The 13,622-nt window shown below is 54.3% G+C and overlaps 1 protein-coding gene across 1 annotated transcript in view; it reads left to right on the top strand.

The window, feature by feature from the left end:
- Nucleotides 1-623: 623 nt before the first annotated feature.
- The window catches only part of LOC122471259 (Grid2 interacting protein), a 35,894-nt gene continuing 22,895 nt past the window's right edge, over nucleotides 624-13,622 (top strand). The window contains exons 1-2 of the mRNA XM_043559638.1: nucleotides 624-1,052; nucleotides 8,861-9,015. Of these exons, the coding sequence (XP_043415573.1) occupies nucleotides 639-1,052; nucleotides 8,861-9,015 (569 nt within the window). The 5' untranslated portion in view covers nucleotides 624-638. The remainder of the gene's footprint in view (nucleotides 1,053-8,860; nucleotides 9,016-13,622) is intronic.

Here is a 13,622-nt window from a genome sequence, read left to right on the forward strand (position 1 = left end):
CTATGCACATCTTTCCCTGTTGGACCTGAACTGGATGATTCTCTTCTGTTTGATGATTCCTCTGTGGGGGTTGGTAATAGATCATTCTTCCTACGGTTGAGGTAGACTGTTACGGCTCCCCCTTCTGGCCTCCTGGCTCCCTTTTAGTGAGGTTTCCCATTATTAATTTTCCCATTAAGGTTTGTGGCCCCAGCCCACCTCACCGATGCCCACATCTGGCCTCTTTTGGAAAACAGAGGCACACACCCCCCCCCCCCCCCACCAGCTCCCGCCCCCGGCCAGGCTCTCCTACAGCCGGGAGCCTAGAGACCTCCAGGTCAGCCATACCATGCTTCCTTCCCCAAGGAAGTCAAAAAGGAGAGTCCTACAATTCAAAGGGCAAATCCCCACCAAAGTCAGTAGGAATTTGTGAATTCATGTCACTGGGAAGTCCCTTTGTCACATGGAAATTGGTGAATTTCAGGCACAGCTGGATCCAGGAGTTCAGACACTGTTTTAAGAACTAATTCTCCAGGTGGAGGCAGAGAGAATTAGAGGCTCAGACTGGCGCATCTCCTGGGCATCTAAGCGGTCTGCAGGGCCACAAGGAATCCCCTGGGCAGTGTCTCTCCCTCTCCAGCCGCACCGCCAGCGCTGCCATGCCGGCCACCAACCAGGGCTGGCCCGAAGACTTTGGCTTCCGGCTAGGTGGCTCGGGCCCCTGCTTCGTCCTGGAGGTGACAGAAGGGAGCAGTGCTCACGCCGGGGGTCTGCGGCCCGGAGACCAGATCCTGGAGGTGGAGGGGCTGGCCGTGGGCGGCCTGAGTCGCGAGCACCTCGTGCGCCTGGCCCGGCGCTGCCCGCGCGTGCCGCCCAGCCTCGGTGTGCTCCCGGGCCCCGACGGGGGTCCAGCCGCGGGATCCGGACTCGCGTCCCCGACCGCAGCCCTGCGGCCGCTGCGCCCCAGCAGAGGCCTCTCCCTGGGCCGCGAGCTGCTGCGTCTGACGGGCCGCAAGCGCCCCGAGGCCGTGTACCGGGAGCGCAGACGCAAGGCCCAGGAGTTCAGCCGCAAGGTAGGAGACGCGAGGGGTGAGGGGTGAGGAGTTGGGGTGGTGGGCAGGGGACCCTGGGCACGGGCCTGTTGTGGGCCTGGAGCTTGAGGCTCCCATAACCTGGAGCTGAGGAATCTTCTGGAGACATATTTACCAGAAATATAATGACATTCAAGCTTCAAAGCCCTGTACCTAATTTTGTAATTCTTAATCATTTTTTTTTTAAGTTTATTTACTTATTTTTGAGAGAGACAGAAGGAGCCAGCGGGGGAGGGACAGAGAGAGCTAGAGAGAGAATCCCAAGCAGGCTCCACACTGTCAGCACAGAGCCTGATGCAGGCATCTAACTCATGAGCCACGCACGAGATCATGACCTGAGCCGAAACCAAGAGTCGGACGCTTAAGCCACTGAGCCACCCAGGCGCCCCGTAATTTTGTTAACTCTTGTTCGGTTATTTTGTAGAAGTTGCTTTTCTTTTTTATTGACATACACAGGTGTATAAAGTACATCAAGTGTACAGATCAACACATTTAACATACCCACACACCCTTGTAATCAACCACCCTCCTCAAAATGTAGAGCAACAGAGTATAGATAATGACAAATGTAGAAAACAGAACGATTCCTTCTCCCCGGAAACTTCCCACGTGCCCTTTTTTCTGTCCTATTCACCCCATCAAGAGGTAGCTGATATTTCGAACTCCATCATTAGAGATGACTTTTGCCTGTTTGTGACGTTGGTGTTAATGGATGTACTTGATGTTAATGGACGTACAGCACATTCTCTTTGGCGCTGAGCTTCTTGTTATGCCCATGACTCTCACCCACATCCTGTGGTAGTGGATGTTCCCTTCCATTGCCCGTATTACTAACATAGTGTCTTAGTCCATTGCGGCTGCTGTAACAAAACACCAGGGACCAGGGGGCTCAGAAACAAAAGAAATTAATTTCTCACCATTCTGGAGGCTGGAAGTAGAGGTTCTCAGCACACCAGCAGATTTGGTGTCTGGTGAGAGCCACTTGCGGGTTCATAGCTGGTGCCTTCTCCCTGTGGTGACAGGGGCGGGGGGACTTGCTGGGGCTTCTTGTCTAAAGGCGCTAATCCCATTCGGAAGGGCTCTACCCAGAGCCCTCTCAGAGGCCCCACCTCCTAATACCATCATCTTTGGGGCTTAGGATTTTAATATATGAATTTAGGAGGAACACAAACATTCAGAGAATAGCACATAGTGTTCCTTTTTTTAAAGAGTCACAGTTGTTTCAGGCCCCCACAAAACTGGGATCTGGCCCTGCCTTACATAGCAGTGTGGCTGGCTAGCTGGCCATAGGAGGCCACGGTTCATGTCCCCCAACCTTCCAAAAGCATTTCCTCTCAGACTTTGGCGTGAATGGGCCCTGAGCGGTGGCAGGTGGGAAGTTAGGGCTTCCCTGAGGACTGAGAGTGACAGCCTGGAATGACCACAAGAAGAGCCCAAGGTCTGAGTCACCTACAGGAAGCAAGGGGTGGCCACCAGGAGAGGTGGAGACCCAGGGCTGGAAAGGAAGGTCTGAGGATGGTGTTGGCCTCGGGCCAGAATCCCAAGCAATCCCTGATTTGCAGAAACCTGACCCTTTTCTGGACAAATCCAGGCAAACCCAAGAAACTGGGGTGTGACACAGTCATGGAGGAAGAGGCTGACCAGTATGGTCATGTCTGTTTGGGACCATGGGCAAGGTCTCCATGCAGCAACCATCTCAGTCCATCCCCCCTCATATAGCTGTCCTCCAGGGCCTTCAGATGTGGATGCCGAGCCCAACACCTTGGGAACTCAGTTTGATGATTGGGACACCCTTCCTTGTCCTCCATGGAAAGGTCACTACTCATTCCTCCTCTTGGCAGAGCTTGACCATGAGATTTGGGGGAGCAGAGGGCTGGGAAGCCCTGTTTGCATTTGGCTGTTGCAGAAATGGCTCCCAGCCCACTGCCCAGTGTCAGACCTCCATTCACCTAGCCTTCTCCAGTGCCCAAGCTTGGTCCAGTCCTCCCTTCTTCTAAACCTACCCCGCCCCCCCGCCCCCTGCCAGGAACCTCAGCTCCACCATGTACCCTGGTGTGACCCTTTGTCTGGGCAGGACCCCAACTTGAGCCTTTCAGCCCATGCCCCTGAGCAGGCCAGCCTCTGTAGCCAAGTATATGCAGTCACTCTCTCATACACACAACACTTAGCTCTGGCCTCCCTAGGTCACCAGTGTCCAGCTCCTCAAAAGATATGACTTCCTTTCTATCCCCAGAATAGGCTCTGCTGTCGTAGCAAACAACATCAAACATCTTGATGTCTTTGCACACCCCACGGGTTTATTTTTCATCCATACAAAGTCCTCTAAAAGTCCAGGCGACACTCTGGGGTGGCTGACCTCTACATGAGGCCCTCAACATCCCAAGACGCCCCCATCTCAATGCGAGGCTTCAGGGTTTTCTCTAGAAGAGAGCATGGAAAATTGTGCATCAGCTTTTAGGGACTTCAAAAAGCAAACTACTGCACCTGCAGTCAATGTTCATTGGCCAGAACTAGTCACACTGCTGCTCCCAAAGGGTGCTGGGAAATGTAGTCTTCTGTGCGTCCAGGGAGGGAGCTTGGAAATATTGGTGAGCACTTGTGCCCCAATCCGTCCTGGCTGCTGTAACAGAATGCCACAGACTGGGTGGCTTAGAAACAACGAGAATTTATTTCTCACAGTTCTTGAGGCCAGAAGTCCAAGATGAGCGTGCCAGCCAGCATGATGGAGTGAGGGCTCTCTTCCAGGTTGCAGACTTCTCTTGTCCTCACAAGGGGGCAGGAGCTGGGAGCTCTCTGGGGCATCTTTCATAAGGGCACTAATCCCACCCACAAGCACCCCACTCTCATGACCTAATCACCTCCCAAAGGCCCCACCTTGTAATACCATCACACTGGACATTAGGTTATTAACATATGAGCGGGGGATGGGGCGGGGGGTGCACCACCATTCAGACCACAGCAACTAGTAATGCCTGCTAGAATTCCAGATAACCTGGAAGGCCTGCCCCAGGCTCCGTCCAGCCTCAGGCGAGTTGGAAGGGGGCATGGTCAGAACCCCCAGAAGGTCAAGGTGGATATGAAGACCTGGCCACAAAGCAGGGCCAGGGTGGTGACCAGCGCGGGGAGGAATGTGACCGGCTGCCCAGGCCAGCCATGATGTGTTTTCTGGCAAGGGGGAGTGCTGGGTTCTGGTTAGAGCTCACCAAGCATCTCCAAAAACTGAGAGCAAATCCCCAGGAAAGACTGCCTCAGGACAATCAAGGGCTTTCTGACAATTAGCTTCCAGCGCTCTCCCTGCCCCAGTTTTTCCTCCTTGAAGATTCTGATATTTAATAGAAATCCATTAGTGTCCCGTGATGGTGCCTCACGCTTAGATATAGGTTGGGAGCATCTGGGTAATAGCTGACACCAAAACCGCACTGTGGCACAGGCCCCAGGGGGGAGGAACTATTTTTTCCTCTTTCTTACATAAAACGTCTTTCCAGCTAGCCATGTTCTCCTTTGAATCGAGGCTGCATCTGACTTTGATTTCAAAACCACTAACCTTCCTCGGCACAGTGGGTGGAAGAGAAGGGGGTGCTGGTGCTGCAGCCCACCCTGCTCACCACCAGGGAAACTGAGGTCAGCAAGGGGAGCTGCAGGAAACGCCGTTGAGAGGACAGCCAGCCACCACTGTGGCTCTTCAGTTCAGTTCCAGAAACATCCAGTGAGTGCCTGCTATGTGCCAGGCCCTGTGCTCAGGTCTGGGTCTCAGGCCGTCGCATCAGGTCATACCAGGCGGAGGAGACAGACGTGTGGGGTGCGTGTGCTAGGACTCAGGCCTGACGCCCTTGAACCGCTGTTTCTATGGCATCATCACCTCCGGAAAGCCTTCCTGAATCGCCTTGGGCGTCTATCTAGGAGGGAGTTAGACATGCAGTTCTGAAGTTCAGGAGCAGGCTCTGGGCTGAAGATCAAGGTCCAGGAGTCACCATTTGGGGTCCTTGCCCAGAGAATTGCCACAGGATGCTGCAAGAAGGGGGCGCACCGTAGTGGGTCAGGGCAGTTGGATAGAAATAGCAAGTGTAGACAGCTCTGGGCCAGAAAAGTTAAGAGCATGATGGGGTTGCAGGACAAGAAGGACTTGTATTTACAGGTGGGGAGGGACTTGAACATTTATAAAAACTCAAGGGAAGGAGGCAGTAGAGACGCTGACATCCCTGTGTTTCGCCATCATTGATTACGGGCGTGATGCGCCAGGGCTGGGGAGACAGCCGTGATGAGGGCAGGCAGGGAAACTGCTCCCCTGCAGCTCATGTTCCTGTGGGGAAGAGCCAGAGAGGAAGTGGACAAATCTATAAACAAGCTATCTGGGCATAACGATCAAGGAGGTGAAGAAATAAACAGGGAGATGAGAGAGAGATGGGGGCCATTTGGCCAGGGTGGTCAAGAAGCGTCCTCAAGGAGGTGACTTTTGAGCGGAGAGCCACGTGACAAGTAGATGGCAGGAAGAGAAGGTGGGGACAGGTGGGGCAGAGGGGTGTCTGTGGACTGGAGGGTTGACCTTGACCAGGAAATGGGGAGCTCTTGGTTCTCGGGCGGCAGAGGGTTGTGGGGAAGGATGCTGTCTGTGGATGTCTGGAGGTGGATGGAAGGTGGAAAAGGCGGTAGCGGACAGCCCCAGCTCTGGCGGAGGCTGCGCCCGCACTCCCCTAACAGAGATGCGTGGCAAACTCACAGGCTCGCTCTGCCGCCCAGCCTCCCACCTCTGCTTCGGGGTCAGCTCGGGTTGTCAGTGTCCAGACACACCTCAGACCCCTGACCATGAAGGGAGGGTTCTCGTGGAGTATGGACAGACTATGGCTAACTGCTACATTAAAAAAGAAGTGTTTGGGGGCACCTGGGTGACCCAGTTAAGCGTCTGACTTTGGCTCAGCTCATGATCTCATGGTTCTTGGGTTCGAGCCCTGCGACAGGCTCTGTGCTGATGGCTCAGAGCCTGGAGTCTGCTTCAGATTCTGTGTCTCCCTCTCTCTCTGCCCCTGCCCCACTCACACTCTGTTTGTCTCTCTCTCTCAAGAACAAATAAACATTTTTAAAAATTAAAAAAAAAGCCACCTCACTCTTGTGATTCCATTCACAAGAAGTATCCAGTGTAAACAAATCCGTGGACACAGAAAACAGATTAGTGGCTGCCACCTGGCTGGGGGAAAGCGGCCGAGGGAGTGAGTACTTCGTGGGCACAGAGTTTCCATTTGGGGGGATATGAAATGTTCTGGAATTGGATGGTGGTGATGGTTAAACCATGTTGTGAATGTACTTAATGCCACTGAATCGTACACATTAAAATGGTTACAATGGTAAATTGTATGTTACGTGCATTTTTACTACAGTAAAAAATAAAGGGAGAAATGATAACATGCACTCTTTTTCCTGACTGTATAAACCATATAAACTGTAGAGAAAATGGAAACCACTGACTTATTTAAAAAATATGCACTAAAACTTAGTGCATATTTCCAATTCATAGATAAATTCATAGATATATGCGTAATTGTATATGTATAAAAATGTAACACTGCATATCCCATTTGTAACCTGTTTTTTTTCACTTGCCTGTTTATCACATTTTCCTGTATATTTTATAACAGCTTCATTGAGATATATCCACATGTCATACAATCTACTCATTTAAAGTGTACAATTCAGTGGTTTTGGATATAGTCACAGATTTATGCAACCATCACCAGGATCAATTTTATTTGTTTATGTTTGTTTAGTTTTGAGAGAAAGAGACAAAATGTAAGCAGGGAAGGGGCAGAGAGAGAGGGAGACACAGAATCCAAAACAGGGTCCAGGCTTCCAGCTGTCAGCACAGGGCTCGAACCCAGGAACCGTGAGATCGTGACCTGAGCTGAAGTTGGATGCTTAACCGACTAAGCCACCCAGGCACCACCACGATCAATTTTAGGACACTCTAGTTACCCCACCAAAAGAACCTCCACAGACTTAGCCATCACTCTCCATGTTTTTTTTTTAAATGTTTATTTACTTTTGAGAGAGACAGAGACAGAATGAGAGTGGGTTAGGGGCAGAGAGAGAGGGAGACACAGAATCTGAAGTAGGCTCCAGTCCCTAAGCTGTCAGCACAGAGCCTGACATGGGGCTCAAACTCACAAGCTGTGAGATCATGACCTGAGCCGAAGTCGGACGCTCAACTGACTGAGTCCCCGAGGTGCCCCTCCATTTCATTGTTTTAAAGATCTTCAGCACCATTTTTTCTGACCAAATAGTCCCACCTTACATCACATGCAAGATGCCCGTTTTATTGACCATCAACAGAGAAAAACCTGTGCCAGTTAACCCATGACCCATATTTCCTTATTACTTACTCATCATTTAGTTTAGTAGCCATTGAAAGAGAATTTCTAGACTCATTTGGAACATATTTAGTACCGGCAATGCATGTAAGTCAGTTCAAGTAACACGGTGAACATCTATGACCACATCCATATCTTATGGCAATTAGCCATAAGATACATCCTGATTTCAGAGACGCTCGCCCCCAGAATCAACGATGTCCAGTACCACAGGGTTTCAGGTGAACTTGGCTCTCCAACAACAGAAGTTGACTGTGCTAACTTGGGCAGGAGAAAGGGATCGGGGTGGGGGGAGGAACGGTTCACAGAGTCGGCACTGGAGATCCAGCCTTAGAACCGGGACAGGACCAGCAACCTGAGGTCCAGCTGTCCTAAACCACCCAGTTAGGACAAGTCCGCTCAGGGTGCACTGCGGGGCTTTGTCACCACCCTGAGCAAGCTTTGCTGTCCCCCTGTCTCTCCATCATCTTTTCAAGAGGCAAAACCCTGGACAAGAGCCTCCAACTGCCCAAAGCTACCCTTGGCTGCCCCGTAACTGCCAGAGTCTTGCCTCCCACATGGTTTGGGGTTTCCCCCTTTCTTGGCTGAATAGCCAGGACTACAACTACCCCCCCCAAATGGATGTGCTACAGTTATTTATCCAGTATTATCAGGATTTCTGTATTGCTTCCAATGTCTCCATGAGCAATGCAGAGTGAACCTCTTCACTCATAAATCTTTGTGCATAGTCTTGTCTTTCAGGACAGATCTAGGATACGTTTCTAGATCATTGGGTAAAGTCCTGGTGCATTTTTAGGCTCTGAACACACTTACCAAGCTTCCCTCCAGAAACATGGTGCCCGTTTGCATGCCCCTTTCCAACGGCTGCATGGACTCCTCTGAGTAGATGTACCTTGATTGGTATCAGCTGGTTTGGACACAAAGCAGAAGAAAACAGAAGTCCAGAGAAAGCACTGGAGGAGTCCAAATTCAGGGCTAGGCACACACCCCGGGGCTTTTTTGTGGTGCCAGAATGTTCCCTGTGGGATCTCTCAGCGAACCGTGTGGTGGCAGGGAGTATAGTGTTATAATAATAGTAACTAGCAATTATTGAGTGCCTGGCACATTTTAAAGCTCTTGTATTGATTCCTTTGATCCTTACAATACTCAGTGGAAGGGCGGTCTCTGGGTTCGAGCCCTGACCCCGTGGCCTTGGGCAAATCAACCCCACCTCTACCAGCTTCCGTTTGCTTAGATGTCAATGAGGATATCAGCCCTGCCACCTTGTATGGCTGCCGTGAGGCTGGAAATGACGTGACTTGGGTAAAGAGCTCACGACGGAGCTCAGGCAGTGCTCCAACTGTCCTGCGGAGGGAAATTGAGGGAGGCGCCGGAGGCGAGCAGTATTCTGTTCTGGGTCCCTGTGGTCGTTCACCAGACCCTTCCTTGCAGGTGGATGAGATCCTGGGGGACCAGCCAACCGCCAAGGAACGGGTGTTCGCTGCCCTGAAGCAGTTTGCGGCACAGCAGCGAGTTGATGACCTGGTGTGGGCGCTCACCCTGGTGCTGCCCAGAGAGGCCCGTGCACCACTCATGGACAACCTCAGGTACCTTCATTGGGGGAGGACTGGGCAGGCAGAGTGTGTCTTGCTTAGAGATGTCCGCTGTTCTGCCGCTGCCCCAGGCGCTATGCTGTGCGTCCTGCCACGGAACTGAACCCCAACACTGACCCACTCGCAAGGTGGGCCGGTGGCCTGAAGGCCGACCCTGGGAAGGGCGGCTGTTGGCTCTGCTGGGTGCCAGGGCATCACTGTGTACGAGTCGGGATGGCTGCTGGATGCTGGGCTGGGACAGGCTGCAGAGAGGACCCATCTCCTGCAGGAAGGACGCCCCGTGCTACAAACAGTGTGTGCTCTGTGCCCTCTGATGATGCCAGCTGTGCGCCAGGGACCTCATCAGGGCCCTAGAGAAACACTCTCTGGCTGAATCACCCCAGCACCATTATTATGCCCATTTCTCGGAGGCAGACTGAGGCTCAGAGAGGTTAAGAGGCTGGCCCAAAAGTCACACAGCAAATGAGTGCTGTCACAGGACCATGAACCCATCAGCTGTGCACTTTGTGTTCTGCTCAGCTTTGGACCCTGTCAATTTATCCTTTAGGAAAAAAATTTCCTGGTGGGTTTACACCTGGCGTGGCCCCTGAGTCTTCTGAGCCCCCCACACCCACCCCCTTTCCCACCAGGGCATCACAGCCCTGCACAGCACAGCTTTGATCAGGCCCCCTCCGAGTGATGCCTGATGCCTTCCCTGCCGGGATCCCGCGGGGTCTTTCTCTCCTCACCCTGCCTCCAGGGCCTGCGATGGCTCCCCCCTCCCCCTTCCTGGGCTCAGCCCGCCCCCTCCCCTTGCTGCCATTCACCCCACAGCCTGCCCCTCCCTCTGGGCCTGGCCAATGTCAGGGACAGGGCTGGCCACCCCCCCACCAAGCCCGGGCGCAGCGTCTCGGCTCTGCAGCGGAGCACAGAAGGCCACCGAAAGAGGCCACCATGAGCTGCCTGGGGTGAGTTAGGGGCCTGCCCCTTGCTAGGAAAATCCAAAGAGAGGAAAAAAAAAAGTTATTTCTACAGCCTAATTTTCAGCGGATGATGCGCTGGCGCTGAGGGCTCCCTGGGGAGGTGATGGATGGGCAGCCCCCCACCCCGCCCATCTCCACCAGGGCTGGGTTAGGGTCGAGGGCGGCTCGCCGTCCCCTGGGAAGTTGGCACACTTGTGTCGAGGCTGCTAGCAGCTGGACTCAGGTGGCCCTCTCGGTCCCCCTCGTCTCCCTTCGGAGCTGCCCCGGCTTCCGTCTCTGTCGCCTCTGTCTCCCGGGACAGCCTGTCTGCCTCCCTGAGCCTGCTTTCCCGTTCGTTAGTCCCCAGGCGACCGGCAGTGGGTCAGGAAGAGCCGGGGTGGGGGAGGCGCCCCCTTGGGCGTGCTTGGTTTAGAGCCCGGGGAAGTGGGAACCCTGGACAGCCGGGGATGCCCGGTCCCCGCAGCATCCCCGGAGCGCTGCTGGGGAGGATGAAACGGCAGCTCTGTTGTCAGCGATTGTCAAGTTCGACAGGAAAATTGGGGAGGATGCTGGCAGAGGGGGCGGCGCCCAGCTGGGCTCTGCAGGGAGAGGGGTACCTTGGCAGCGTGTGGCCTCAGCCGCCCCCACCCCCATCTCCTTACCGTCCACCTCCCCACCCCCACTCCCAGGCTCTGTTGGCCCACACGCTGGGTTCCAGGGTTGCGGCAGTGATCCCCGTGCAGCACCTTCTATGGGAGAGCTCACAGGGGGTATGGAGGAGCCACAGATACAGTTACCTGTGATTCTGAGGGCTGAGTGCCAGCAGCCCAGGGCTAACTCAGCAGGGCGCAATCAGGACAGGCTCCCTGGAGGAGGCAGCAGGTGCCCCTGCTGTGGCTCAGTGACCCTCCGAGTCTGGCAGTACGTCCTATGGGGGTGGGAAGACAGCCCCCTAGAAGATTTCATCAGGGCCAGGCATGTAGCCACAGAAGTGGACCCTGCCAAGGCGCGGGTGGTGCCACTCAGTACCCAACACTGGGCACCCAACAGTACCCGGCCGTGAACCACCTTGCTGGGGTGGGTGGCCACAAAGAGCCACCGCTGCAGCCTTGGGATGTCCCACTGGGGAGAGACAAGGTTTGAATGAGAGATTGAGCAGCAAGCGGTAGGTGAACCTGTGTGTGTGTGTGTGTGTGTGTGTGTGTGAGAGAGAGAGAGAGAGAGAGAGAGAGAGAGAGAGAGAGAGAGCTTGGCAGAGGCTGGAACCCACCCCAATCACCGTGTGACCTCTGAGGGGTGGTCCCAGGGGCCAGATCAGAAGGCTTGGGGAGAAAGCAGAGGGAGCGGTGAGATCATGGAGCACAGCAGCCACGTGTACCTTTTTAAAAATTAAATTTAATGATTATTAAATAAAATTTAAAATTCAGCCTCTCCGGCTCGCTGGGCACATTTCGAGTGCCCAGTAGCCACGTATGACTAGTGGCTCCCGTGCGGGACAGTGCACATTTAGAACGTGTCCATCGCCGCAGAAAGTTCTCCTGGTCGGTGCTGCCATGAGGGTAAGATCTGGGTCAGCGGTGGTAACGTAGGCCAAGGGGTTCGTTCTGCAGCTCAGAGCCTAATGTGGATCTATCCCCAAAGGGATCCCAGTTTGATGAAGTGATCAAATGACTTTCTAATTAGGACGGGCCAGGCAGTTTGGGAAGTGTAGTCAGGAGGGAGCAGGGGAGCGAAGGTGGCTTTGTAGTCTGCTGTGTTCCAGGGAATCTAGAAGGAGCCGGAGGGGCAGCTGGGTGAGAGGAGAGGGAAGCAAAAGCCGTGATGGAGGAAGCTGGGATCTGGAACTCCAACAGACCTAGCTTGAACCCCCGGGTCCACTCACTGGCCATGCAGCCTTGGGCAGGCTGACTGGCCTCTACAGTTTGTCTGAAGAATGGGGCTGCCAACCCTTACGTGTTCCCAGCAGGGCTCTTGGTAGGAAATCACATAAATGAAGTGTGCCAGCTACAAGCAAGGAAGAGATCGGTTGAGAATCTGGGGTGAGGGGACACCTGCACCCCACTTCATCCTCTTCTGCTTTAATGACAAATGTCCGAGGCACCATAATGCCAAGCGATTGGGAGAATTCTTATGAAACTGAGCAGAAGTACAAGGGACGTAGTATGTGCTCAGTTAGTGTGGGCTTCCCCTGGGGAAGATCTCTTTCTTCCTGGCACTGTTGGCATTTGGGGCCCAATAATTCTCTGTTGCGGGGGGTGGGGGTGCTGTATGTTGTCAGATGCTTACAGCATCTCTGGCCTCCACCCACTAGATGCCAGTAGCACACTTTCCTCCCAATTGTCACTTTGTGACAGCCCAGATTGTCTCCAGACAGTGCCAAATGTCCCCTGGGGGGCAAAATCACTCCCCAGTTGACAACTGCTGTCCTAGAGTGATGTGCCTTTAGTAGCATCCTCTCGTGGGGCAGGCTCCGCAGCAAAGGCCAGCTGTCGGTTGACCCCTGCCCTCACCCCCCCCACCATGTCGTCTTGGGCTATCTGGCCAGGTGCAGATATTATCCCCTTCTGATGCCTTCACTGTGCGCTGGGCTGCTGGGGCAGAGGGGCGGCATGTGCTGTGGACAGACAGGGACGGGGACAGGGGACGACAGTGACGCCTGGCTCCAAGGCGGTGTGTGCACTTGCGCCTGTGTCTGGCATTTGCTCTGTGTTCACACCTCCTCTGCCCACAGCAAGGTGGACCGACCGTCTTCATGGCCTTCGGGCGGGCCTGGTTCTGGATGCTGGGCCATTGCACCTGGAGCCAAACAGAAACAGCTCATGATGGGACAGCGGTGGCCCTGCAGATGTCAGGGAGCTGTATTGACTCTGGAGGTTTTCAGGCTTTTCTGTCCCTGGCAGGGCTGAGGACAAGGCCTGGGAGGATGCCGCATGAGTGCTGGCTCCGGCTTCCCGCTGCTGCTGCTGCTGGTGCTGCTGCTGCGGGGAGAAAAGTAGGCCTGGTTGATAACAGGAGGGCAGCGGCCTCACTGGGGCCAGGAACGTGGGGCTGCGGGTGGACTGGGCAGCATGGTCTGAACCGAGTACCAAGTCTGACCATGCAGTCCTGCAGGGGCCTCCCTGTGACCGGCTGCAGGAGCCCCTAGGCAGGACCACATAAGCTGTTCCTTCCTCCCAGTGACTGACACAGACCTATAGGCCAGGGGGTTTCTGCCTCTGCAGTGCCAGTCTCTCTGGGTAGTGGCCACCTCGTGGTGAGGAGACGGCTTTCTGTTGATGTCCCCTAAGGAGCCCTCAAGATGTCCTGTGTCTATGTTTCCTGAGGGCGAGCAGGACTTGATGAGCCAGAAATGACCATGCAGTGGATTCTCTGGGGTCAGTTCCTGCTCTGACTCCCAGGGAGTAGCAGGCCCAGAGCCAGAGAAGGGTCCAGACCGCCTTTCTTGTTAACTCCCACTTCTCCCCTTAGCTGTTCCTCCGATTCTCTCCCAACAGGAGGCCGGCTGGCCTCCTGAGCCTCACTTGGGAGTTGCCCCAGCCTGGCCGCCCCTCCTCACTTCCCCTCACTCACCAGATCTCACGTACTCTCCTTCCTCTGTGTTTTTAGAACCTAGCCACTTACCCCACCCCACACCCTTCCCTGTTCCTCTCCCAGCCTCAC

The sequence above is a fragment of the Prionailurus bengalensis genome, chromosome E3 (assembly GCF_016509475.1).
Source record: "Prionailurus bengalensis isolate Pbe53 chromosome E3, Fcat_Pben_1.1_paternal_pri, whole genome shotgun sequence".
In the NCBI taxonomy this organism is placed as follows: domain Eukaryota; kingdom Metazoa; phylum Chordata; class Mammalia; order Carnivora; family Felidae; genus Prionailurus; species Prionailurus bengalensis.